Below are 27731 nucleotides of genomic sequence, written 5' to 3'. Positions count from 1 at the left end.
TTATGTTCTGTGATTTATATTCAAAATAACCATACGTTTTTTGATAGTATACACAAAAAAATGACGTATCAGCCCCCTGGGAGCTGTGATGCAGCTCTCACCAGCCTCCCTTACCCCAGGCTCAGGGCTCTTCCTCCTCCAGACCGAGGTGAAGAGTCACACTGACGGGGGGTCTGGAGACGAAACGGGGACAGTGTGTGCGATGGAGAGCAAGGGGCATCGCCCGAGACCCGGCGCTTACTTCCCTCCACACAGTGAACGGCTTGTGAACCAGGAAGACAAATGTAACACCCCAGGCAGGGCCGGTGTGGGAGAGAGGGCTGACCTGAAGTCAGAGCTGGCAAGTGGCTGAGTCTTGCTTCTTCTTTTTTCTGGAAAAGAAGACTTCGTTTCCTCTTCTGTCAAAGGAATGTGATTATCTTATGGGACTGTGTTTTGAAGCTCAACTAAGAGCATCTATTTTAAAACTCTATGTGAACTATAAAGTGCTGTGGAATGGAAGAGACTGTGGCACCCAAGCCAATGACATTTTTTGCCAAATCCCTGCTGGAATAGCTGGGAGGTCCTCAGCTCTAGCCAATTATCTTTAGTTATAACTTACGCCCCACAGGCACTGTTAGAGCCCTTGTTTCCCAGATATGATTAGATTCTTGGAGATGGTTGACCGGTGAGGCCAGATCAAAGCCGGCGCAGCTCACTGACCACTGCCCATACCCATGCCTCAGCAGGGCTGTTCCCCACGCACATTGGGTGGAGCCCTGCACTCGGATAGCAGTCAGTATTGTGGATGACAACTTGTATAAGCAATAATGCTTAGTCTCAGAGGTAGGTCCCTCTGCCCATAGGTTATGCCTCAGGCCACTGGCAACTCCTGGGTCTGAACACTCCCTGGTGCAAGAAGTTTACAGCTCCAGGTGTCCCCTGGGGCCGCTCCAGGCCTTCCCAGAATTTTCTAGTCTTACTTGTCATCACAAGATACTCATTCCCAGAAAAATGTTCTATTTGTCAGGAATCTATCTATACCTTGGCCTCAGAGGGATCCATGAGGACTTTTCACCTCTAACTCATCATCTTTGACTCTTAAACCTACAGAAATTAACTCTCATTTCCCTCACCTAACTGCCATATTCATCCTAACCGCCTTCCAAATATTCCTCACATCTAAGCTCATCTCCCCATAAATGCCTTCTTTCCTCCTTGCCTTTACAAGGCTATGGCACCTCTCCCTCTGGGAAATGGGTTTCCCACCAATCCCAGGAGCCAGCATTCATTCATTCCACCATATTTAATCGTCTCCCCTTCTGTGTGCCAGCTATGATTGTAGGCACCTGAAGTACCTCAGTTCACAGAACAAAACTCCCTTTTCATGAGCTGGCAGTCTAGGGTCAGGGTAATCCGCCCTTGAGCAATGCAAGGAGTACAGAAAACAAGGAAGTCATAGTCCATCGAAAGCTGGTAAGTGCTTTGGGAAAGAATAGTGTTGTGTAAGGGGGTCGGAGGTGCTAAGAGGCAGTGAAGGAAGGTGCTATTTCAAATAAGATGGAAGTGAGGAGTTACCCATGCACATACCTGGGAGGAGGGCTTTGGGGGCAGGAGGAACAGCTGTGACTGGTGCAGAAGGAGCAGGGAGACAGAGAGGGAAGGGGACCAGAGAGGGGGAGCAGATTTTGGCTTTTATGCTGAGCAAGAAGGGGAGACACTGGTGCCTCTGAGAAGAGGAGTCCCCTAAACTGACTTACATTTCCCAAGGCCGGTTGGGAGTCAGGGTGGAAGCACAACACCGTGTAGAAGGTGCACATGATTACCCCGGTGGGAGGGGACCGTAGCCTGCAACAAAGCAGCAATAATAGAGGTGGTGAAAACGGTCCAATTCTCAGTCTGTTTTGAAAATAGAACGAACAGTATCTCCTGACAGACTGGATGTGGGAGTGGGAGAAAGAGGTGGCCAGGATGGCTGTGAGGTTTGGGCCTAAGCAGTGGGAGGATGGAGCTGGTATGATCCGGGAAAGACAGGAGGTGGAGCCCGTTTGCATGAGGAACTCATGGGGATGCGTCTATTTCACCTCCCAGTGGGGATGGCAGGTAGACAGTTGGTCACATAGTCTGAGGGTGGGGCTTGCAGTTGTATAGATAGTGTTCAAAGCCATGACAGTGGTCAAGAGCTCCCAGGGCGGAAAGAAAGACAAGAGACAGGACTGAGTGGGGCGGGACCTCCAGCGAGGAGGGCGGGACGTCTGGTGCTCAGAGCCAGTCTGAGGTTCACTTTCTGTTCCCCCTGGGAGATGCCTCTGAGCACTGCAGAATGCACCTAGAGGGCGATCAGAAGTCTCCACCGTGTGGAGCTGTGCTGGATTCGCTCCCACTGCTCTTCTCCGAGGCCTTACCTCGTTCTCAGTCGGAGGCTTCCTTCCTCCGTGTCCCCTGGGAGGTCCAAGGGCAGCATCTTGTCCCTCGAAGGAAGCCTTCTGGTGTTCCTTTATTTCTTGGGTCTGAAATTCTATTTCCCAGAGGGAAAAGCCCAAGACATGGGCCCTGTGATTGTTAATGGAAGTTCCTGGAGCATCAGAAACTGCTCCCTAACATCCCAAGTTGGAATCAATTTGGGTCCCTGGTCATTCAACACCTTTCCCAACACTGTTCTTTATCGTTGTGTATTTTAAAGATTATTGCACAATAGAGAGTGCTGAGAGGCCTGGACTCTTGCATTATGGATACAGGGAAATGTTCCCAAATGGCAAATCAAGAGCCTGTGTTCTGTTTCCAGCTCTGGCACTATTAAGCCATGTGACTTAGAGCAATTGACCCCATTCTCTGGTCCTCAGCTTCCTTGAAAGTGAAAGGGGCTAGGGGCAGGTGGAGATGGCCTCAGAGGGCCTTTGCGACTCCAGCACTCCTGGGTTCTGAATGGGACATTTTCTGGTTGTGTGAGGCAGATTTCCATTTCCGCTCACTACCCTGCCGGATTCCAGCTCTGAGGAGGAGTTCCTTTCATAAGGCTTCAGGGCTGCATGGGGATCTGCTCCCTGGCTTTGGGATGGCTCATGTGGAAATTCTCCCGGGAGGAGGCCTGGAGGGACCTTCAGGTTGAGGAGCAGGACAGAGATTGTGTGAGGCCTGGAGAGCTCCTGCAGAAGGTCAGCGAGAGTAAAAGCAGGAGGATTTGCTTAGGAGGCAACACGCTAGCCCACTGAAGTGACCGGAGCAGGAAAACAAAGTAACGCTGGTCCTGGCTATGATCTTAGTTGATTAGAGAAAGGGAGGCAGGGAGGAGGATGGAGAGGAAGGGGAAGAGGGAATGACGGCTTTGATGAGCATGTGCCAGGCAGCCTACTAGGACATGACACACAGTCAGATTAACACCTCCGGTGCTTAGTGTCTGCAGAAGGAAACCAAGGCTTATGCAGGATGAACAGTTTGCCTATAGCTAATGGGTGGAAAGACTGGGATTCAAATCCATTTCTGTGGGAGAATTGAGTCTTGCAATTCCACAGAGTCCATTAGCTAACTCCCTGGGCCCGTCTGGCCTGGGCATGGCATCACTGAAGGGCCCCTGCCACTCACAGGACCTCATTCAGTGCACTCCCAGCATCACGGCCTGGGGCAGAGAGGCTTAACCTAACTTCTCTGTGCCCGCTGATGCTGCCAATGCCCGACCAAGGGGGCCCAGGCTGCCCTGGGCTCGTGCGCCTAGTTAATGGGACTCAGAAGAGAAGGACAAAGCCATTGTAAAGCAGGCCCACCTGACAGCCCGAACTTGAGAAGAAAATGGGAGGGGGAACAAGATGGGCCTGAGACGCAGTTCCAGGGAGTGTCCAGCGATGAGCACACAGAGGCCCCAAATCCTCCCTCCCCCAGCTCCTGAGCCAGTGGCACCTTTCCACCACAGCTCTGAGTAACTGTCTCTTACCAGCTCCCCATAAAAATAATGAAGCAACTTTGGCTCCTGCTCAGGCTTCAGGGCCTAGAATGATGGGAAAAGCAGCCATTCTGAGTCACAGAGTGTTTGCTGCACACCCACCCCCTGGGGTTGAGTCAGAATGCTCAGCCTGCATGCGCCGACCCTCCCTCCACATTTCAGCTAGGATGCCTATGTGGGCCCTCAACCTGGCTCTTGGTCTGCCTTTTCCTGACCCTGCCATGGCTGAGAAGGGGCCAGGTGGCATGAGAAAGGCAGGGCTGGGTGCCCCCCAGAGGTGTGAGGAGGGGTAAAGGCAGAAAATGGGGTCACCAAAAATGTTAGAACGCAGCTTTGGAGACCATCTAGCCTGAGCCCATCTCCACTGACTCCACGAGCACCTGCTGGGAAGCAGCCCCAGATACACAGTTTCACAGACAAGGACACTGGAGGAGAGGCAGGGAACAGCTCGCTCATTCTCGCAGCATTTAACAGCAAGGCCGAGCCAGAACCTGGCCCCTGATCTCAGTCCTGCGTGTTTAGTGCAGGGGCTCAAACAGTGACATCGCCAGACATTGTCTAAATGACAGTGCTCAGTGTGGCATGGGCTACTTCTACGGTAAATTAAAGCCAGATTGGTGGTGTCAGGCCAAGCTGGGTGAGGCTCTCCCTACACCTCCATTTCCCTTTGCTGGGTCCCTCCTTCTGTCACTGACGGAGCTCCCTCCAGCCTCTTGACATCCATCCCCACAACAAGACGAATGCGACCAAGGTCTCTTGTTTCCAATACACTAGTTCATCCTAAGGTGGGGGTGGCTCGATCAGCCACCTTTTCTGTGAAGAAGAGAGGGTAATGCCCACCCCAAAGGTTGAATATCTAGTGTGTCTCATGTAAGACTTTCGGGAACATGACACCGAATGGGGAAGCAGTTCCCCAGCCTCGGCCCTCCAGGTGTGTGACAGGGGCAGTTTCCTCCTCTGCTTGGACATAAAGCTGGCCCTGGAGAGAGTGGCTGAGCCCACTCTGCCCAGCGGGGAGACAGCACGTGACCATCACAGGCAGTCCGGCTGGAAAGGGAAGAGCCACTGCAAAAGCCTCTGGAGGGTGAGGCTGCTGTGTGGGCAGCGAAGGAGCGCAGGAGGCAGTGTGGCGGGACGGCCAGGCTGGCGAAGCAGCCCCGTACCAGCCAGTTTCCCAAAGCTGGTGCCTTGAGACGAGGCACGCAGGCTCGGCCCGAAAGGTCCGTCGAAACCTGTTTGCTCGTTTGTGATGGACAGCCTGATTTGGGTTCTTAATTCAGCTGTCAGATCATCTGACAGTTCAGCTCCCCGTGCCCTCTGCCTTGTAACCAAGGCCCCTTCACTTTTGGTTTCCTCTCATTTTCTTCCCTTCTTTATTCTCTCTCTTCTATCCATACACAACCCTCTCCTTCATCGAAAACAGAAGAGTGGAAGGAAGCTGTCACAACACACTCCTTGGTTCGGCCAGCCAGCCACCTGGGTCTGACCAGTGTCTGTCACTTCAGGTCTCACAGGCTGAGCAAGTTCCTGTTGCTGTGTTTGCCAGAACGCCTCTAAACAAAGGGGCCTAGGATATTCCAGAGCTAGTGGAAGAGTGAGAGCTGGCTCAGGCAGGCTCAGAAATGCCCAGAAGTGCCCCCAAAAGCATCGCCACTTCTGTTAACACCCATTTACTCTTCATGTCTGTCCTTTCTTGGGAATCATCTGCTTCCTCTTGTTTCCTTTATGGGTCTCTCTGTCTTCACTCCTACTCTTTGTCCTTTGGGATGCTCTCTCCCTCCTTCTTCCCCTCCTATGGAATTCTTTCATGCTGCCAGCACTGCTGACAATGGATTTCATCCATTTATTCTTTATGGGTTTCTTTTGTTTGCATGACTGGACACGGGCCATCCTTCCCCAGGGAAGATAAAGCTGCCCTGGCAATTTGGTAATCAGTCTCGTTTAGCGTGAGTACCTGGCAGGTGACAGCAGCATCCATGCCCTGCACCTCCCACCAGTCCCCTCGGGGCCAAAAGTCCCCTCAAGGGAGGTTCTGAAGGGGCGTTTCATCTGGGTGCCTGTAGCCACAAAGATTCATGAGGGATCATCTCTGGTTAGAATTTTTCCTTGGAGAAACAGATGCCAGCCAGGGAATTTTCAACATGGTGGACATGGGGGGAGGGGGTGTTGCTCTTTCCACTCTCCACCTTGTCATCTTTGGGCTTATTATCTTCATTTCTTCCCTGCCCTGTTCTGTCCAATGTTTTTGCCTCCCTCACAATGCCCCATCTTCCTTCTTACCACTCCTCCTCCACAGATCTGTTTACATCTCCCATTCATTCCAGACCAAAAGGGAAATTCTGTGTAAGAATTACTTTCAAGTGCCCATCTTTCCTTCATTTGCGCTTATATCTAAAAGCCTTTGACATCTACCCTCAGCTTCTGTATCCCAGTTGACTTATGGTTCTTTAAACTTTGCATCTCCCTTAACAAGGAAGCTCTTAATTCAACTTTGGAAGGTTACAGGTTAAAACATATTTTACTTTGGTCTCCTAAACATGCCTTTCCCTGCTGCCATCTCTGGTGGCTCTAAGGTGCATCATCTCCCAACTCCCTGACATCTATAGGCCACACTAGTCCCTGCGTGCTCATTTCTCCTGGTTAAAAGAGGAGGTAAAAGGATAATGAGGAAACCACCCCCCCTCCAATTAACTGACACTTGCTGGCTCCTGGCCATGACACTGGTGTCAGATATTTCTAGAAGCCCCTGGCTCTGCCTTTCCCAGTCCTTTCTGTATGTACCAGCCTGATAATTGTCTTCTGACCACAAATTAACTGGGGTTTCACCAACAGAGCCCCAACCGCTCAGCCCTCCACCACACCACGGTGCTCTCACAACTGAACTAGCCATCCTGTCTTGCTGATCAAATTGAGATGAGAGTAGAGACAGAGAAAGCAGAGACACAGAGCTTGGCGTGGGGTAGGAATGGAGGCAATGCCAGCTGGAACCTGCCCTTCAGGTAGATGGAATGGCAGTTCTATCACAGCCACTCCCTAAGTTTTAGACAAAAGATTTAAAAAAAAGAAAAGCAAGGTTCTTCAGCAGGGTGCCCAGTAAAAGACTCACATACTCCAATAGCATTGCCCTCGCCTCCTGTTCAGAGGAATGAGGAAGCTCGGTGGCCATGAGATTGTAGCCATCACCTCAACAGCAGCCATCGGAATTGGCAGCCCATCTGTGGGCCCTGCTCCTGACTCAGTGGGGAGCCAGCCTTCCCTGGAGGGAGTCCCTCCGAGGGAGTCTGCCTTTCAAGGTCAACATGGCCAGGAGGGGGCAGCCCAGGCTTCTGAGCTTTTGAAAATGCTCTCTAACCAACTGATCTCAAGAGAATTCTGGAAGACAACTTTGTTGGGTATTCCAGCCTATATATCTACACCTAGCTCCTAAATCCCTAGTAATCTTCCCCCTCCTGGCTGTGCAAGAAGGAGGAAGGGCAGGGGGAGGGAGAACGTCCCTTTTTATATGGATAGGAGCTATTTTCGACAACTTTTAGTTCTCCAGAGAGACAAGGTAATGTTAACAACTGGGAAGCACATGCCACTGATGTCATATTCCTGGGAAATCCCTCCTCTAGGAGAATCTCTCTGCCTCTCCTGTGATCCCGGGGTTTCCCTGAGCAGCCTCTGTGTGGTCTAGAGATAGTACCGCAGTGAGCAGGAGCAGTGAGGATATTCCAGAAACCGACTCACCCACTGAGGCAACGCTTCTGATTTGATCCTAAACTTCACTCAGAGACTCTCTCTTACCAGCTGCCCCATGCCACCCCTATGGTCCTCGCCGGTGATACCAAACCAAGCTAATCTGCATATGTAAATTGCAGTACGTTAACTGGCTTTTCCTCTCTATTTGCCCTTAACCTGTTAGCTGGGACCACTAGCCAGGACTCTTTCTGAAAATGTCCCACCTCTGCCTCACTATAGCATACTCACCTGAGTTCATGTGTACAAACTGCATGAACAAGTTTAGTTAATTGGCCCAACATCTTTAACACCTTGAAAGTTACCAGATCATTAGAAAACAAAGATGAAAAAACTGGTTGCTCAGACATTCACTCCACACCTGCCATCAGTGGATACAGCGCAGAATTCAAGCTCAGCCAGAATGTTCAGGGCCGGTGCGCAGCTCCGTTGGCTCTTAGGGAAGGGGAGAGCAGTAGGGTCTCCGGGCTCCCGGGCATACGTCTTCAGGGAGTCCTACCACCCCCCTTCCCCAGGAGACCGTGGATGGAGAAACTGTCAGCTAACTCAGGGAACAGGGAGCAGCTCTGGAAAAGGGTCAGAGACGGATGGCACAAGGACTCCAGGCTACCAACTAATTCTAAGTTTAGCTCAAAATGTAGAACCTACGCCAGGTAGTTTTTTCTTTTCTTTTTTAAATATATTTTATTGATTTTTTACAGAGAGGAAGGGAGAGGGATAGTTAGAAACATCGATGAGAGAGAAATATCGATAAGCTGCCTCCTGCACACTCCCTGCTGGGTATGTGCCCACAACCCAGGTACATGCCCTTGACCGGAATCGAACCTGGAACCCTTGAGTCCCCAGGCCAACGCTCTATCCACTGAGCCAAACCAGTTAGGGCACCAGGTACTTTTTTCAAGAGAGCTAGGAAGTCACAGAGAGTAGCCAACTATAAACAGTTGGCTGAAAGTGCAGGTGCCTGGGTCCAGCTGGCCCAGGCCCAGTCTTCTCTTCCAGCTCACGGGGGGGGGGGGGGGGGGGGCTGGGGGGGAGCACTTGCAGCTGGGCAAGGGACCAAAGACAGGAATGACCACACCAGGTCATCTAGGAATGTCCTTTGGGGGATGGCGGTATGTCTGTGAACTGTGGATTCTCGAGAACAAGGGCTGTGTGTTAGGCTCCTTCCTGTTGGTTCCACTTAGAATCATTCCGTGATTGCTTTGAGAGTTTATTATGAGTGGTTAGTTTTTGGTTTTGTTTTGTGTTGTTTTTTTTTGAGACTGTGCACTTTGTAAACATAGCCCCTCACATAGAACAGGCTTGTGTGAGGCTCACAGGCAACACTGCCCCAGCAAGTCAAAAGTGCCCTCTGACCTCAGTAGATGAGTGGATAAAAAGGCTGTGGTACATGTACACTATGGAATACTAGGCAGCAATAAAAAAGAAGGATCTGAGTCAGCATGGAGGGACCTGGAGAGCATTATGCTAAGTGAAATAAGCCAGTCAGAGAAAGACAAGTATCACATGATCTCACTCAGATGTGGAATCTAATGAACTAACAAGCAAAGTAGAGACAGACTCATAGATAGAGAGCAAGCTCACAGCTGTCAGGGTGGGAGGAGATTGGGGGGCTGGGTTGGGGGTGGTGGTAGAGGGACTGAGCAAAAAGAGACAAACGTGCCCTTTGGGAAGTATGGTCTAAAGCTGGAGAAAATGTTTAATCTGTGTGATTCTCCCACTGTGCCGGTCTCATTAACCGGGCTGGGGGCCCAATGCAGGATCCCAGGCCCCCGTCCTCCCACTCACTGCTGCCCTCACAGCTCCCCTGACTGCTCCTTGTCTCCCATTGCAGAGACGTATCATGAGGATTCTTAAATCAATACATATTATTAAAATAACAAGATAGGATCAAGGTGATTAGAACAAACCTAAAACTAAATTTTGAAATAAAATATGACTTAAATAGATGAGATCTTAAATGGGAGCTATAAAAGGCTAAAAATCAACCAAAAAAAGACAGTTAAGAACTTTAAACATCCCAAATGAAGCATTCTGTGTGTTTAAAAAGTAAAATACAATAAAACAAATAGTTTAAGTTTTTTAATGGCTGGGGTTATTCACTTGGACCAGGTGACTCAGGTGAGTTCTCTAAATTGTTTTCATTCTGGTCCTATTTGGATGGGATTGACCCAGAGGACCTTCAAGCTTTGCCCAGGGTTCTTAGCAGTAATGGGATGGGGAGGAGTTTCAGGGTGGGTCCAAGCCTGCTGGGAACTCTGCCTAGTGCCTGGGCATAGTGTGTAGAATAGATTGACCTCTGTATGACCCTCCCATTCCCTTCCTCACTGAAGCCTTGGAAACACAGAACCATTCACACAGGTGCACAAGCACTTGACCATCCTGAATTCCCTCCGTGTGTGTGTGTGTGTGTGTGTGTGTGTGTGTGTGTGTGTGTGTTTCCATGTTCTATCGCAGCCTGCTAGTCAAATTCTAGTGAGCCCAGCTTCCAGGCCTGTGGATTAACCGGCAGCTCGTGCTCCTCCAGAAGCAGAATGGAGATGGGACTGTGTTCTGCAAATGACTGGAGAGCATCCCTGCCCTTTTCTTCCCTGGCCTCACCCTGCATCTCCATCCTTCCCCCCCAAAAAAATCCTACCAATTTGCTATGGGAAAAGGGAACTTGCCGACAAATTTGTTGCCAAAGGAATATTTTAAGTCTGCAAGCAAATGTCTGGTTGTGCACATTTTCATCCTTCAAAAACCCATTACAACGTTTCTTTGTACCTTAAAAACAGAAACACAAGAGCAGCCATCTGAAAGTGGAGGGTAAAAGCAAAGTCGCGACCTTCTAGAAAGAGTTAACAGCTCAGAAGGTCAGATCAGTCAGGTGCTCGGCCCCACCCGCCAAGAGCAGGGATGTCTTCGGGATCAAGCTGGGGAACTGGGCAGAGAGCTGCGTGGCACTCAATGTGGCCGCTGTCCCCAGCACCTGCCCCAAACTGAGCTCAGCAGTCAGACCCATGAGAGCAGCTTCTTGGGTGTCAGCAATCGTATCTTAGATTGTGTGCAGAGCTTTCCAATTTACAACACAACTCCACGCATGGGTCATGCCATGCCACGGCTCTCTCACCTATAGACTAGTAGCTAAGCAGGAGCGCCTCCCGCCTGAGCCTCAGCCTGAGGACGAACCCCTGCTATGGAGGGAGGTGAGGGCCACCTCTTCAGACCCTCCACAGTGAGAATTAAAACCCAGTCTCCCCCTCAAGCCGAGGGGCCATTGCTTGCCAGCTCCTTCAGCGGCAATGCTGGGTAGAGCAAGAGCAAGTGCAGCTATCTTAGAATGCGTGGTGGGTTTTGCTGAGTGAAACAAGCCAGTCAGAGAAAGACCTCCATCCACAGAGTCCCGAAGATCTCACTTGTACGGGGTGTGAGCTATTTCATATGTGGCCGAGATGGGTCCTTGGGAGACGTGAGACCCAGCTATGCACAGCCCACACTCACGGTGCAGAACCCGCCAGGCCTGTGGTTGGTATTTCTGTCACTTGTTTCCTTTCGCCCTCTCCTGCCACCGTGTTGCTCCTGTGTTAGCCAAGACTTAGAACACCGATCGCTTCGTTGGAGACTCATTACAGCTTATCTCTATCTGCCTTTCTTTAAAGCCAGCTGAACATACCCAATGCTCTCCCTTTATGGTAAGACCAACCCTCCAGACCACGCTCTGAGCTTCTGTGACTCCTCTAACACCCCCCACTCTTACCACTGGACCCCGAGTCTCCCAGAGCCCAGTCTTGCTGCATGTGGCCACCGTGTCCGTCTTGCACCTTGCCTGCCTGGTCTCGTGGAGCTGTGACGTGCTGTCTGTGTCCCCCCCCCCGCCCCCTTGAACTTCCCTTTGGGTGATAATTCACTGTGATCTTGACTGTCTAACGAGCCACTGGGAGAGAACTGGACCCAAGGGCAATTTCCTGTTAAACACCCTGAGACCCACTAGCTAAGCCTCTAGCCCTAACCTGACGTGGGAAGGTTGCACCTTGAAGCGTTTGCCCAGGGTTCTCAGCAGTAATGGGGTGGGCAAACGCTTGAAGGTCTCCATGGTAAGGCTTCCTGGGAAAGAGGGAAGAGGGAGATGATCCAGCAGGAAGTGGGAAGGCAGGTGGTTACTTTCTTCCTTAATCGAGGTTCTGTGAGGACTGAGCTCCTTTGGGCTGAGTTTAAGGCCACAGTAGAAGGTTTGAGCTGGGACTTGTTACTGAGAGTGCGGCTGAATTTCCAGTCACTTCAACAGTGTTACCTGTGGAATTTTCTAAATCCCTGAGCTCATTGAAATTGGGCTACACCCACCCACCCTTCCGCAGCACGCTGCAAGCAGAAAAGCTCCACTGTTCGATCGGACCACTCCGGTTCACTTTGGCTCAAGTGATAGAGATGCCACTTGGTGTGACTTTGAGGTCTCCTTGGAACAGCCTTCTCCAAAAAGCTATCGTCACACATTTAGTGGTGGGGTGATTCCCTGAACCCCGAGAGTCAGCAGACGAGACAAGGCTGGGTGGGCTGATGGTGTTTCCTGACACACCGCCCAGGCCGAGTGGAGGCTGCCGAGGGCAGGGCTGCACCTGGGCCTGCTCCCCACTTGGCAGGGACGGCCACTGGCTCTGCTTCTTCCCTGCATGGTCCTTCGATGTGTTAGAAGAAGTTGCCATGTCCACGTGGATGTTTAGTCCCCTCTAGAGCGTTAGGAAGCCACAGCAGCCGGAGGCTCCTGGTCCCAGGCTGGACCCCACCCTGCAGGCGTGGGTTTTATTTTTTCACTCGTCAGACCCCGATGCCCTGCGGCACAACTTCTCAGGCTCTGACACTCACAGCTGAGGTTCCCCGCTTAAGCGTGTTCTTTCTTCTGTCCGCCTGCCCCGACCTGGTGGAACTGACAGACAGCTGTTATAAACCCCGAGCCTCTGCTGCATACTCCTCTGGGGCACACGAGCTTCTTTTAAGGAAAGAAAATAGAATTCCAAGTAGATACACAGGTGGTAGAAATGCAGAGACTAAGGGCATCAAAGACTTCAGAATCCACGCAGGGCAGAGCGTGGGGCAAGTGAGGACGCTGCCTGTCCTTCCTCCGCCAGCTCCTGTGGCAGGAGCGGGCTCCCCGCCCCACAGCCGGCCCTGCCTGCGGGGAGCAAGCGCCCAGGAGGACTGGGAGGGCTCTGGCTTGGATGTAGAAGAAATGCTGTGACTCTTGCCCTGTCTGGAGAGTCCAAACACCAGAGGGACTTCCTGCTGGTTTCTCTGCAGCCCTCCCAGAAGCAGCAAAGGCTGCCTTGGGGTTCTCCGCCTCCCCGGGGGCCTCCCACTCTGGCCCCTGGAGCCAACAGCCACGTCAGTGACAGTGAGCGGGATAGGCCGCAGGGCTGGGGGCGCAGGGCGACCATGCTGGTGGGATGTGGGGATGGAGAGGGCCAGAGAGGCTCCCACCTGAAAATGATTAAGCACCAAGCCAGAGGTGTGGACGGAGAAGCCGGGAGGCAACACGGGGTCCCAGCGAGGACCCAGAGGGCGGCAGCGATGGGAACAGTAACAGGAAGCCCCGGGGTCCATTCTCTCCCGGTGCCCACAGGGCTGGGTGAGCTGCACTGGCTCTGGGAGCGGGCAAGTGGCTGCCTGGTCACCACCCCCAGCTCTTTGGCCCGTGTGGCAGGAGGTGGGGCCAGGGGGTCGGTCCATGTTCACCTTGGGTCTGGAGGCAGACGGTGACAGGGAAGTCTTTCCTGCCCCCCTGAGCCCTGCCCGGGCCTGTGCCCAAGCCCTGGGACCCTCCAGGTCCAAGATGCTGAGTGAGCCCTCGGCCAGCGGCCCCAGCAAGGCCGCGCCCTATTCCCACGTCAGCGGCTGTGCCTGCTCCACTCTTCTGCCCTTTGCCCTCGCCCTCACCCTCCAGGACGCCTGAGGAGATGATCTGCCCTGAGCAGGACCCCTCGGTCCTCTCATTCCAACTGCCTTCCCCACCTCCCCTGGAGCGGGGGTGCCTCCTAGAGGCCCAGAGCAGAGAGGAGGAGATGGGGGGGGGGGGGGGGAGCAGATTGAGAGTCCCAGAAAAGGCAAGGGCTGTAAACTACACACTCGCCCAGCACTAAGCAGCACCAAAGCCTGTGGGACAGGGGCTGTGAGCAGTGGGAGTTGACACAACAGAAGTGCTGGAGTCCTGAGGAGCCGTGAGCAAGCTCTTTCAGGGGGCAGCCCACTGCCAGCCCACCGGCCCCAGTGCAGTCGTCCCCGCGCTGGGAGGGCCCACGCCCACCGGCCGCCTTGCAAACCCATCCACTCAGGATGCAGGCCCCGCAGCCACGCCAGGCGGGAGGGAGGCCGCTGCTTTCTCAGCACGTGGCCGAGGCCGGGCGCCCCGTGGCTGGCTCCCCGCATAGATTACAGGGCACATGGACGTTCCTCAGGGACTCTCCTGTCGCCCCACCCAGGCGCTCAAGGACTGGAAAAAGGACGTGGGCGCAGGGCCTGGGCACAGCTTGGCTCTGCAGAGACCTCGGGGTTGGGCTGTCCACCTGGAAAAGGTGGGCGCTGCCTTCCCGCCGTGGCCAGGGAGAGAACTAGTGCAGCCAACCCCGCCCTGCGCTGGGCCAGCCCAGCCCAGGGCCGTGTTGCTGGAGCAGGGCCCACCCCGCTCTTGCCCCACCCCTCTGTGTTGCTGTGTTAACTACCACCCCCTGTTGCCAATGGATTCCAGAATGCAGAGGAGAACTCCCGCATCTCCATCACCTTCTTCCGCCTCTTCCGGGTCATGCGCCTGGTCAAGCTGCTGAGCCGTGGGGAGGGCATCCGGACGCTGCTGTGGACCTTCATCAAGTCCTTCCAGGTAGCCACCTCCGCCGGGTAGCCACCTCCTTCCAGGTAGCCCCCCCGCTTCTTCCGGGCTGCAGGGCTGCGCGGGGCTCCCCCACCCCAGCTTCCACGGGCTCCCTGAGCGGGAGGAGACAGTCGAGGAACAAGCAGCATCCAGGGGTCAAGACGGGGCTCGCTCCGCTGCTCACTGCTGCTCGTGTCTGAAATGAGTCCTTTGGACTCGGGTTGTGGTTCTCAAAAGCAGGCTCTGGGTCCCCAGATTTCCCTAAAGTCAGGTGGGGAAGGCTGGAAGCTGAGGGGGGGCTGAATGGCTCTGCTTTCTTCTCTCACTTAGGTATTTTTCTGCAAGAATTGATTAGACAAAGGGACTTGGCGGTGGAACAAATTTGAAAGCCATGGCCCCCAAGACCCTCCCAGTTCTGTCATTGCAGCAGTGACTGCTGTTCCTACTTACTTAGGGACTTGGCCAAACTCTCCAGGACCCCGGTGTCACTGCTCTCGAGGAGAGATGGCCCCTCAAATGAGCACAGGGTTGCCCAACATAGAATCCATTCTCTTGGCTCAGCCATCATTTTCCATCTGTAAAAGCAGAATAACGATTGCCTCTGGCCATCTCTGAGAGGCTTATATTAGCTTAAGCAAAGCCCTGTCAGGTCACTGAATCCCTGGCAGGTGGGGCGCTGCCATCAGGCACCGGCTTGCTTTGGAACCCCACCCCAAAGGCATACACACCTCCACAGAGAGCCTCCTGCCCTGCGTCAGCATCCCCGCCCAAGACGGGCCACAGGGAGGGCTCCAGGCTGGCTGCACTCATAGACCGCCCAGGCTGACTGCCCGCCTCCGGAGGAGCAGGGCCCTCCCTGCCCCCCCCCCACCCACCCTGAGCCACTCTTAGTCCCTGGGAAGCTGGGCATTCTTCTGGGAGCAGACTGGGCTGACGCTGTTCAGGGGGCACCTTTGGAGACCCACAGCCGTGGGTGACCATGTAGGCCTCCAATGTTCCTGGGCTGGGAAGAGGCACCGGGCCTGTGAGGAGTGGCACTGGACTGTGAAGCTGGAGCGCTGATGACACACAGCGTCCACATGGTCTCGCAGTGCCATCTAGTGGTGTGCGGGCACCTGGCTGGGCATTTCCCCAGGGGCCTCCCCAAAAGTGGCAAGGGCTCTGGAAAATCAGTTATCTGGGCAGATAATACCTTGAGTGAATAAAATGTGTGGAACCCAAGTGCAAGGCAATGCACGAGGCATTTTGTAAGCCTTACATCACTTAAACTCTACAAAAGGCCTGCGAAGTCATCGTTGCTCTTCTCGTTTTTCAGATGAGGAAACTGAGTTCAGAGAGGTTAAGTAATAAGCCCAAGTTCTCATAGCTGGAAAGTGGCCGAAATAGGATTGGGGCCCATCCTATTTCTTTTAGTTAAGTTGTCCTTAGTAAATGTTTTCATTACAACGAGTGGAACAACAAAGTTATACAAAGAAAGGGCGTGAGCTGCCTCTACCTGCGCCTCCCAGGGAGCCTTGGTGTGTGTCCTCCGAGACTCTCTTCTTGCTGAACCAAGATATATGTCCACTCAGAGGACATTTTGCTCATTTTTTATTGTTTTTACTAAGTAATATAACACTGTTTTCTTTACTCGGCAACCTGCTTTTCTCAATACTGTACTGCTTCTCAGGTGATTAAAACCAAGTAAAATGAAGGGCCAGTGCCATCACTCAGGCCTTCTCCCAGGTGCCCAGAACTATGGGGCTCTTGGAAATGCCCCCCAAGCCAGGCAGCTGCTGATGGCAGGTGCAGTGCCCTGGGAAGGGGTCCAGCCAGCCAGCCGTCTTCACCGCCTCACGGAGTCTTTTGCTTCCTCCCAGGCCCTGCCCTACGTGGCCCTTCTGATCGTGATGCTGTTCTTCATCTATGCCGTGATCGGGATGCAGGTAGGGGCTCCCTGGTTTCCCAGCCCACACTTCCTGACGCCCTCTGCCTTCTCACCTCCCCCCTGCTCCTGCCCACCCCGCTCCCTCCTCTCTCACCTTCTGAGGCCCAAAATGTCACAGGAATTGGAACTTCCCCCCAAATGGTATCCTATAGGTAGCAGGGTGAATGGCCAAGAGTGGAATAAACAGTTCAGAGAGTTTCTCTCCCCATTTTCCCAGGCCTGGGTTCTGCTCTCAGAAAAACACTTCCAAATTATGCAGTGGGCTCAAGAGATATGGGCCCTTCTCAGGAAACCACGGGAAGGTGTCAGACACCATCCCACCCTTTGTCCAGGTCTGATGGGCCTGAGAACTATCCCCAACCAGTGTCACTCAGGAGAGAGGGAGGGAGAGAGGCAGGCTCTCCCCATCAAACACACAGCAGTTTCCAGGCCCCCCACAGGTGCCACTGCACTTTCTCCTGCCCCAAACCCGAGTTCTCCAGCCACGCCTCAGGGTTCCAGAAGAACACCCAGCCCACACTGCACCCTGGCCAGGAGCTTTTCCTCAGCAGCCCCTTGAGCACGATTCTCCTGCTTGCTTATTGCAGAAAGACCCTGAGGTTCATAGGCCAAAACCTTTGAGATGAAAAGAGCTATCTTGCCATTGATCAAGGGTGGCAGTTTCTAAGATAAGAATCGCTTTAAAAGTTTGGGGGATGGCGTGAGGAGGCCTCTGATTTCAGGGATGCATTAAATTTGTTGAAGCCCCAGATTGCTTGTTCCATATCATTCCAGAGTCCAAGAATGAATTTGGAAGTGTGCTTGGGCATATGGAGCTGAAATGGCAAAGAAATTAATAAGTTCTGAGGATCTAATGGTGACGATAGTTAATAGTAATACAGTATTGTAGCCTTGAAATTGCTGACAGATCGTAAGCGTTCTTACACCAAAAAACTGTTAACTGTGTGAGATGATGCATGGTAATTGTCTTGATATTGGTAATGATCCCAGAGTGTTGTGTACATCAAATCATTACCACATTGTACACTTTAAATATATACAATTATATTTGTTAATTATTCCTCAATAAAGTTTTTTAAGAGAAAATATTCTTAAGAATGTGCAGTTCCCTCCCCCCTGAAAACCAGGGAGCCTGCTCTCAGCCTCAGCGCCCACCGGGCCACCGGGCCTCTCCTGAGGGCCCATGGGCACTCTTCTTACCTGTCCAGTGTGGGGACTGCACAGGGAAGCAGGTGCCTGCCCCCTTGAGGCCCAGCCAGGTTGCACGAGGGGACTCTGCTCAGTTTATAGGCCAGCCTGTCCCAGAGTCAGCTCTGACCCTGAAGGGACCTTTGAGTGATTGGCTCTGGGACCTTTGAGTGATGGGTGGGAACTAGGGTCCTCCTGGTCCATGCTTCACGAATCCCTTTCGCCTCCCCTTTTAGGTGTTTGGGAAAATTGCCTTGAATGACACGACAGAGATCAACCGGAACAACAACTTTCAGACCTTCCCCCAAGCTGTGCTGCTCCTCTTCAGGTGGGTCTCTGAGGACCGTGCACACAGAAACAGCAGCATGATGCAGCCCTATAGTCTGGATGTGGAACGAGAGGGGACTCTCTCCAGGAGAGTGGGCAGGGAGAGAACTCGTGCTGGGTCTCCCTCCACAGACAGGGAAGCAGTCGTTTCATTGTTATTTACAACCTCCCGTCAGGCAGCCCGTGGACAGGGCACAGCTGCTGGTAACCACCTGAAAACAGTAGGGGATCAAAAGTCAAATACTGAAAGCACCCTGGTTTGGGAGCTGAACAGGCTCAAAGCCAAGCCTGCAACACCCTTGCTCTATGACCCTGAGTAAGAACTAACTTCTCTGAGCCTCAGTTTCCTCATAAAACAAATACAGGTGCCAGTGTTGGTGCCATTGCTGTGCCGGGTGGGTATGTCCATGTGCTTGGCTCCTCCTGGGCGAGGCCAGCCACGCACCTTTACTTCTTGGAAAGCCACCCTCGGGTGTATCTGGGAGGGCAGGGTTCTCATGCCTGCCCGTGAGTGAGCGAGTCCCTGCCGCTTGCAGCCTGCTTCTCCTCCTCCTCTGGCTCCTAGCCACCCTGTCAGCCCCCTTGGTTCTCACCACTTTCCTGGGACCCCAACTAGTCCAGGGCTGGGAGGTGAGAACTGTTAACCCTGTCCTGTGCCAGATGATTTCTAGTCATTGCCCTTACCATCCCCTGGCGTTCCTTTCCAGAGGATCCAGGGATTCTATCAGATAGACCGCCTTCACCATATTCTAGCATCCTTTCTTCATACCCACGCCTAAGTATCATTATAGCTTAAATGTCTTAAATCAAATGACAGAGCCCTTAAATATCAGTCTGACATCACCACCTCTCTCAGACTGTGGCTATGAGAACACAAGGGCCACTGTTGACTGCAATTTAACAGCACTTAAGCCTATGCCACTTTTAAATAGGGGAACTAGACACATGACAGAGCAAGAACATGGGTCTATCTCCCCTCCTCTCCTCAAGTCCTTGATGACAGATATATTTTTAAAAGAATAAACCATAACAGTACTAGGAAGAAGAAAAGCAAACTTGAAAGGGCGCTATCAGTGAACCAGAAATATTGAGAATTTCCTAAGTGGGAGAAAGCAGATAGGATTCAGTTACAAAGAAAAAAAGATATGTAATATGTACATTCTAAACCACTAGAGGGAAAAATGGTTGCACACACATAAACTATTGCAACTCAGCAACAGGACAGAGATGCAAAGAAGGGAAGGGAGGAAAGGAGGGAGGGAGGGAGGGAGGGAGGGAGGATAAACTAGAACATAAATTAAGATGGTTGGAATAAGAACAAAAATTAATAATCATGAAAAATTAAATTTCTTATTAAAAGATAGATGTTCTAATGTTGGCTTTAAGAAGTCTAGCTCTAGCCTATTTATGATCGGTAGAGTAAAATAAAATGACCTAAAGAGAATAAAAATAAAGGAATAGAAAAAGAATACCAGACCAGGCTTACCAAAAATGTAGATGTAATAATAGCAATACCAGAAGAAATAAAATTCCAGGTGAAAGAAGGATATTCAATATTGATAAAAGATATAATCCATCAAGAATATGTGATAATCATAAAACCACTTGCATGTAACAATGTATTTGGAAATATATCGATCAGACACTGATAGAACCATAAAGAGAAAATGAACACACACACAGTGGGAGACTTTCATACAGCACATAGAAACTAACAGACCAAACAGAACATCTAAATAACATAATTAACAAACTTAATCGGATAACTCTGTACTGTACTCAATAAATAGCAAAAACAAAACAAAAAACTATATTTTTAAGCACCCAGAAACATTCACAAAAATTAGCCAAGATGTAAGTCACAAAGAAAATTTCAATAAATTCTAAAATTTCTCTTATTCAATACAGCAAAAATTAGAAAGTAACCATAAAATTAGTAGTCCCTCCAAAATCTATTCACTTGTGTTCTAAATAACTCAGAGCTGAAGCTACAAACTACTTAGAAATGAGAGAGAGAATAATATCTTAAATTTATGAGCTGTACTAATCAATGCAAAAGGAAAATTTGGAGCCAAGATTAATTTTTTAAGTTTATAATAATTCAACTAACAGATGGAAAAAGAACAGCCATATTACCCCAAAGGATGAGAGAATGCATTTATTAAAATAAAAGCAGAAATTAATAAAACATCTTTAAAATATATTAATAAACCTTAAAGCTGAATCTTTGAAAAAAGCAATAAATAGACAAACTTTCATCAAATCCAAATTTTTTGAGAATTTTTCAAGAGCTTATTTGAGCCAAACTGATGACAGATGCCAAGGAGCAGGATCTCTAATGCTCCCAAGTTTTCCAGCTTCTTTTATTCACTTTAAACTAAAGAAGGAATTTAGAGAAGATTACATAGAGGTAGGGAAAAGCAGGGAAGGAATTGGATTACAGGATTGTTAACAAGATTACCTGCTTTCTTTTTTATTTACTTTTCAATTACAGCTTAATTCAATATTATTTCATGTTAGTTTTAGGTGTACAGCAGAGTGGTTATACAATCAAATTATATAATTTATAAAGTGATCCTCCCAATATTTCAAGCACTCACCTGGCACTATACATAGTTATTATAATTCTAGAGGCCCAGTGCACGAAGTTTGTGCACTCAGAGGGGTCCCTCAGCCCAGCCTGTGCCCTCTCACAGTCCGGGAGCCCTCGGGGGGAGTGGGCCTAAGCCAGCAGTCGGACATCCTTAGTGCTGCCGTGGAGGCAGGAGAGGCTCCCATCACCACCGCTGCACTCACCAGCCATGAGCCCGGCTTCTGGCTGAGTGGTGCTCCCCTTGTGGGATCAGGCCGAAACCCACTCTCTGACATCCCCCAAGGGGTTCCTAGATTGCGAGAGGGCACAGGCCAGGCCAAGGGACCCCACCGTGCATGATCGTGGCCGGGGATAGACGTGGGAGGTTGGCCAGCCAGGGAGGAACCACGGGAGGGCTTCAGGGCATGTCCAGCCCATCTCGCTCAGTCCCTATTGGCCGGACTCCAGCAGCAAGCTAACCAACCGGTCAGGGCATCTGCCCCCTGGTGGTCAGTGAGTGTCATAGCGAGCGGTTGAGTGACCTTAGCATATCATTAGCGTATTAGCATATTACGCTTTGATTGGTTGAACGCCGACCAGTTGACTGGACACTTAGCATATTAGGCTTTTATTATATAGGATTATTGACTACATTCCCTATGCTGTACTTTACATCCCCTTGACTATTTTGTAACTACCAATTTTTACTTCTTACTACCTTCACCTTTTTGACATAGCCCCCAACATTCCTCCGATTTGGCAACCCTCAGTCTGTATCTATGAGTCTGTTTCTATTTTGTTTGTTTGTTTATTTTAGACTAGCGTTCCCATTGCAGGAAAAATCCTGCAATAGGGTTTCCTGCTGCACTCTACCCAGCCCTGCCTGCTCTCCTCCCTTGTCCCCCGCCCCGCGTTCGCGTTCTCCCCCAGCCCCCCTGCTTTTCTAACTTCTCCGCCAGCCCGCTCTCCTTCCTTCTCCCCTGGCCCGCCTTCTCCGCCAACCCGCCTGCTTTTCCCTTCTCCCCCGGCCCCACCTCTGCTCTTCCCTTCTCTCCCGGCCCCGCCTCTGCTCCTCCCTTCTCCCCCGCCCCGCCTTCTCCACCAGCCCGCTCTCCTTCCTTCTCCCCCGGCCCCACCTCCGCTCCTCCCTTCTCCCCCAGACCCGCCCCTTCTCCCCCGGCCCCGCCTGCTCAACTTCCTTCTCCTCCGGCCCCGCCTCCGCTCCTCCCTTCTCCTCCTCCCCGGCTTGCTTGCTTCTCTGCAGCTTTGCTCCCTTCTGCAGCTCTTGGCTTCTTTCTACGCTTTCTTGATATGCAAATTAGTGCCATCTTTGTTGGGGTAATTTGCATATTTGTCCTGATTGGTTGGTGGGCGTGGCTTGGTTGGTGGGCGTGGCTTGGGCGTAGCGAATGTGCGGTCAATTTGCATATTTGTCTATTATTAGATAGGATTTGGCATGTAAGTGAAATCATATGATATTTGTCATTTTCTGTCTGACTTATTTTACTTATAGTAGTAGGTCCATCCATACTGTCAAAATGGTAAGATTTCATTCTTAATTATGCCAAGTATTATTCCATTATATATATGGACCACATCTTTATCTAATCATCTATTGATGGGCACTTGGGTTGCTTCCATATCTTGACTATTGTAAGATCTTTAGCTTTTCTTGTCTGGGAAGATCTTTATTTCTCCTTCAATTTTAAATGATAGCTTTGCTGAGTAGAGTAGTCTTGGTTGTAGGCCCTTGTTTTTCATCACTTTGAATATTTCATACTGTTCCCTTCTGGCTTGAAAAGTTTCTATTAAGAAATCAACTTAAAGTTTTATGGGAGCTTTCTTCTAGGTAACTGTTTTTCTCTTGATGCTTTTAAAATTCTCTCTTTGTCTTTAACTTTTCTTATTTTAATTATGATGTATCTTAATATGGGCATTTTGGTGTTAATCTTGTTTGGGACTCTCTGCACAACCTGGACTTGTGTGCCTTTTTTCTTCAACAGGATAGAAGAGTTTTTAGCCATTATATCTTCAAAGAGTTTCTTAATCCCTTGCTGTCTCTCTTTTCCCTCTAGTACCCCCATGATACAGATTAACTTGATGTTGTCCCAGAGGTCCCTTAAACTATTCTTATTTTTTTATTCTTTTTTCTTTTTGCTGCTCTTATTGGGTGTTTTTTGCTATCTGGTCTTCCAAATCACTGATTGGATCCTCTCAGTGAACCATAAAGAGAAAATGAACACACACACAGTGGGAGACTTCCATACAGCACGTTGATTCCTCATCTGCTGTTGACTACTTCTAGTGTATTCTTCATTCCAGTTACTATATTCTTTATTTCTGACTGGTTCTTTTCCATGATTTCTGTGTGTGTTTTTTAATGCTGTTGAAGTTCTCACTAAGTTTTCTTTAGCATCCTTATAATCACTATTTTGAACTCTGTATCTGGTAGTTTGCTTGCCTCCATTTTATTTAGTTTTTTTTCCCCCGGGGCTATCTTCTGTTCCTTCATTTGAGATACATTTCTTTGTCTCCCCATTTTAGCTGCCTCTCTGTGTTTGTTTCTATGTATAAGGTAGGTCTACTATGTGTCCCAGTGTTGGTATGTTGGCCTTATGTCATTGTTTCCTTTGGGGCCTAGTGGCACAGTCTTCTTAATCCCCTAAGTCGGGTGCTCCAACAGTGTTCTTTGTGTGGGTTATGTGTGCCCTCCTGTCTGGTTGAGCCTTAATAGCATGTAAATGGGTGGGGTTGACCCTCAGGGTGGCTTAGTGTACAGATTGGCCACAAGCAGAGTGTATGAGCTACTATGTGGGGATTGGCCCCATGAAGAGGAATTTTCCCTAGTAAGGACTAGTGCCAGGTCTGGGGCAGGTCAGCAAAAGGCTGAAGGCACCCTGAGACCCACTGTCACCTTCTGGCTAGCCCCATTAGGTTCAGCCACTGAAAGAGCCACTGGTGGTACACAAATTACATAAGGCATGTTCTCAGGGAGTCACCAGGTCAGGGCGAGTGGTGTTCACCATGTTAATACAGATTCAAAGTTGGCACCACTTTGAGGCCACTCAGCAAAAGTCTCAGGGTACACTGAGGCCAGTAGCCACCAGCCTGGGGCCTGTGGAACTTTGCAGTGGGGTGGAGTCTTGGAGTCATCAGGGTGGAGCTAGTAAATCCATTGGGCTACAGCAGATGTAGATTTGGCCATATGGAGGGAGGGCTTAACACAGGAAAGGCAGTGCCTGTCAGCCATGCAGGAAGACAGCCCTCACCTTAAACAACACAGCTGACTTTCTCCCTGTGTGTCTCTGGCAACCCCCTCAAAGCTTGCCTAGAATTCCACAATATTTTTTTTAAAAAAAAACTAGGTTGATACCTAAATGATATCATAGGTTGATCCATTTACATGAATCCTCTTTTTGAAGCTTCAAGAGACCAATATGTATGTTTTCCATGCATTCTGCCTAATTTTATAGTCAGCTTTTTCTAATTGTGCATGCAAATGATTAATTTAGAAGTATCAAAGAATCCTCATGATGGCTATCTTAGTTATGAATGGGAAGCTGACTGTTGTGGGGCCTGTTGCCATGTTAATTTTGAGATCTGTAGAATCTGAACAAACTTCTAGGGAAAACCAGCGCTTATGTGCACATCTCCAGATAATACAGTCCTAGAGGGATATCCAGATGAGCCAGTGCATGGATATCCCTCTAGGACTGCATTATGCCTTACAGGAAATTTCTCGTCAGGCAACAAAGATTGTTAGTCACCTAACAATACCTGATCCAGGGCCTCTGAGGGCTTTCTGGATGCTGCTAGAGCCATGGCACTTTCCAAGGCCTGGGCCCCTCTCTTGGGCTCCTCATTTGGGGTGAACCCATTCCAGGGTGCCCTATGCTTCTCCCCATGGTCCTGCCATCTTCTCCAGGATTGGCTGCATTATTGCACTGGACAACTCCCAGCACCCATCTCTGCCACTCTGGGTTCGGGGATCTGAACTACTATCATCCCCCCCATTGACTATTCAGGTTGGGGAAGCAAGTGTCCTTTCTCTTTCAGAGTTCAGTCTCTCATTTAACCACCAACGATTTAGTGCACTCTCAGTAAACAATCCAATTAAAGCAGCAGCCCATTTTTTTCCTTTCCCTGGATTATCTCAACCCTTATCTACCTCAAGAATTTTCTAAGAACAGCTCAGATAAAATCGTGGCCTGCTACTTAAAGCAAGGAGGCCTGGGGTTTTGCGAGAGACTCACCCAAGTTCACCCAATGCAAAGTAGGGAGCTGGTGGGGCATAATGGGCCCTTTCTTGTACCTAACACTGAGTCCAGGTCTGCAGGGTGGTCCTGGGTGGGCTTCTTTGGAATCTTGCCAAGTAAATATTGACATAAGAAACGTCTAAGAGATTTTTAATAGGTTTATTTGAGCCAGGCTGATGACATGTGCTGGGGAGCAAGGTCAAATGCTCCCTCAAATCCAATTTTTAAAAAAGACACAACAACATCAGGAATAAAAAAGCAACATAATTACAGATGTGGAAGTGATTTTTAGAATGATAAGAGAACATTATTTTTTCTGATTATTTTCTATTGTGCAGTGTAGCATATACAGAAAAGTGCTTAAAAAGGAAATATACGCCGAAACCGGTTTGGCTCAGTGGATAGAGCGTCGGTCTGCGGACTCAAGGGTCCCAGGTTCGATTCCGGTCAAGGGCATGTACCTTGGTTGCGGGCATATCCCCAGTGGGGGGTGTGCAGGAGGCAGCTGATCGATGTTTCTCTCCATTGATGTTTCTAACTCTCTATCCCTCTCTCTTCCTCTCTGTAAAAAATCAATAAAATATATTTTTTTTAAAAAAAAGGAAATATGCTTCTCAATGAATTTTTCCAAAGCAAACATCTATGGAGCCTTCATCTAAGTTAAGCAATAGAACATTACCAGCCCCTTAGACATCTCCCCCTAATCATCTTTCCCTTCCTCCTCCCCAAAAGTAGCCACTACTCTTTGCTTATAGAGATGAAAGGAGACAATGTATTTTTTTATGTTGCCTTATTTTGTTCAGTACAATTTTGGAGAGATTCAAACATTATTTTTAAATACATATTATTATTATTGATTTCAGAGAGGAAGGGAGAGGGAAAGAGACATAGAAACACCAGTACTGAGTGAGAATCATTGATTTACTGCCTCCTGCATGCCCTCTATGGGGATCAATCCCACACCCAGACATGTGCCCTGATCTGGAATGGAACCGTGACTTCCTGGTTCATAGGTCGATGCTCAACCATTGAGCCACACTGGCCACGCTCAAGCATGTTTTTTAATGTATCAGTCGTTAGTTCATTGTCATTGCATGTAACTTACTGATTGGATGTGCTTCAGTTTATTAATTCAGCCTACTGTTGATGTTCACTTAGCTTGTGTTTTTATTTAATGCATATTCTTATTCATACTCTTAGTATACTAATTTCTATTAGAAAGAGTAGAACTCGGGGGCCATGGGCGTTACATGTATTATTTAGTGAATACTGCCAAATAGGTGTCCAAAGTGGTTTACTAAGTGGTTGCAATACATGAGCATTCCCTGCTTTGCTTTCTTGTGAAAACTGCTATTTTCAGTTTGCTAGCTAATCTGAGGAGTTTGTAGTTGTTTCTCATTGTAGTTTCAATTTGTATTTTTCTAATGCCTAAAGAGGTTTAGCATCTTTTTATAAATTTTTGTTTTATGAAGTGCCTGTGTAGTCTCTTTTTCCATTTTCTTTTAGCAAAAGTTAATTGTAGTTTGACGGTGAGCCCTGTGTGCATTATATGTGCTGTAAATATTTTTCTCGCTGTATGGCTTTCCTGTTTCCTCTCAATGGTGTCGCTGATGAACAGAAATTCGTAATTTTATTAGAGCAGTTTAATCAATCTTTTTATCTTGTGTCTTGTTTAAATTTCATACTCCCAAGTTAATGAAGATATTTTTCTCTATTATGTGCCACAAGTTTTTTTTGTTTTTTATTTACATTTGGATCTGCAATCCACTTGGAAGTGATTATTACGTATGGCATAAGATAAAGATCAAATTTAATATTTTTGTCCATATGGATGTGGATATCTGGTTGACCTAAGGCCAGTCATTTGAAAATACCATCCTTTCTTCAGTTATCTGCAGTCCAACCTTCCACATATCAAGTGTCTATATAGGCATGGGTCTTTTCCTTTTGCATTGATTTGTTGGTGTAAGTCCTACACCTATATCACATTGTGTTAATTAATGTAGTTTTGTAATGAGTTTTAACACTGTTTTTATTTCTTCCTTAAGTGTTTTGTAGAATTTAACAATGTGGTGATCTGGGCCTGGTATTTTCTTCTTGAGGAGGTTTTCAATTATGGATTTAATGATTTTAACAATCAAAGACCCATTCAAATTTTCTTCTACTTCTGGAGTCAGTTTTTATAAATTGTATTTTTCTAAAAATTTTTTATTGCATTTAAAATTTCAAAGTTATTGATGTACAGTTATTCATAAATAATACCCTTTTATCTTGTAGTGTCTATAGTGGTGTTGTCCTTATTTTCATCCCTGGTTATATGCTCTCATTCTCCCTCTTTCTCTTTCAGCATTTAATCAGTATTGCCAGGGTTTTATTAGCATTATTATTAAATGTTTTCAAAGAAACAACTTTTGTTTTACAATTTGAAATTTGTATATCTTTTTGGTGATTTGAGCCTTTTGTTGTTAATCCTCACCTGAGGATATTTCTTCCATGGCTCTTCAGAGAGAGTATAAGGGAGTGAGAGAGAAAGAGAGAGAGAAACATCGATGTGAGAGGGACACATTGACTGGTTGCCTCCAGCACACACCCCAACAAGGGGCGGAGAGCAAACTCGCAACCCTTTGGTGCACAGGCCGACGCTTTAACCACTCAGAAACACTGACCCAGGCAATGTGAGCCTTTTAACCTTATAAAATATGTATGCCTACTACTAATATTATTATAAATTCTACTTTGTGTGATATTAATACATCTATACCAGCTTTTCGTTTATTTGTTTTTAGTGTTTATATGGTATACTTTTTCCACAGTTGAACATAAACCTTGCTATATTCTTACATTTTAGATATATATCTCTTCTAAGCAGCCTATATTTTAATCCAGTCCAACATATTTGCCTCTAACTTGAGGGATTTTTTACCCATTCTTTTACTTTCAACCTGCTTGTATCTTTGAATCTAAAGGGT

General features: G+C 48.9%; 1 protein-coding gene across 1 annotated transcript in view; it reads left to right on the top strand.

Moving 5' to 3' along the window:
• The window catches only part of CACNA1C (calcium voltage-gated channel subunit alpha1 C), a 592062-nt gene that overhangs the window by 536944 nt on the left and 27387 nt on the right, over positions 1–27731 (top strand). The window contains exons 33-36 of the mRNA XM_054718756.1: positions 11296–11328; positions 14373–14501; positions 16352–16417; positions 17844–17935. Coding sequence (XP_054574731.1) covers positions 11296–11328; positions 14373–14501; positions 16352–16417; positions 17844–17935 — 320 coding nt within the window. The remainder of the gene's footprint in view (positions 1–11295; positions 11329–14372; positions 14502–16351; positions 16418–17843; positions 17936–27731) is intronic.

The sequence above is a fragment of the Eptesicus fuscus genome, chromosome 7 (assembly GCF_027574615.1).
Source record: "Eptesicus fuscus isolate TK198812 chromosome 7, DD_ASM_mEF_20220401, whole genome shotgun sequence".
NCBI lineage: Eukaryota > Metazoa > Chordata > Mammalia > Chiroptera > Vespertilionidae > Eptesicus > Eptesicus fuscus.
Note: the sequence above shows the minus strand (reverse complement) of the source record. Positions and strands in the feature narration are given on the sequence as shown.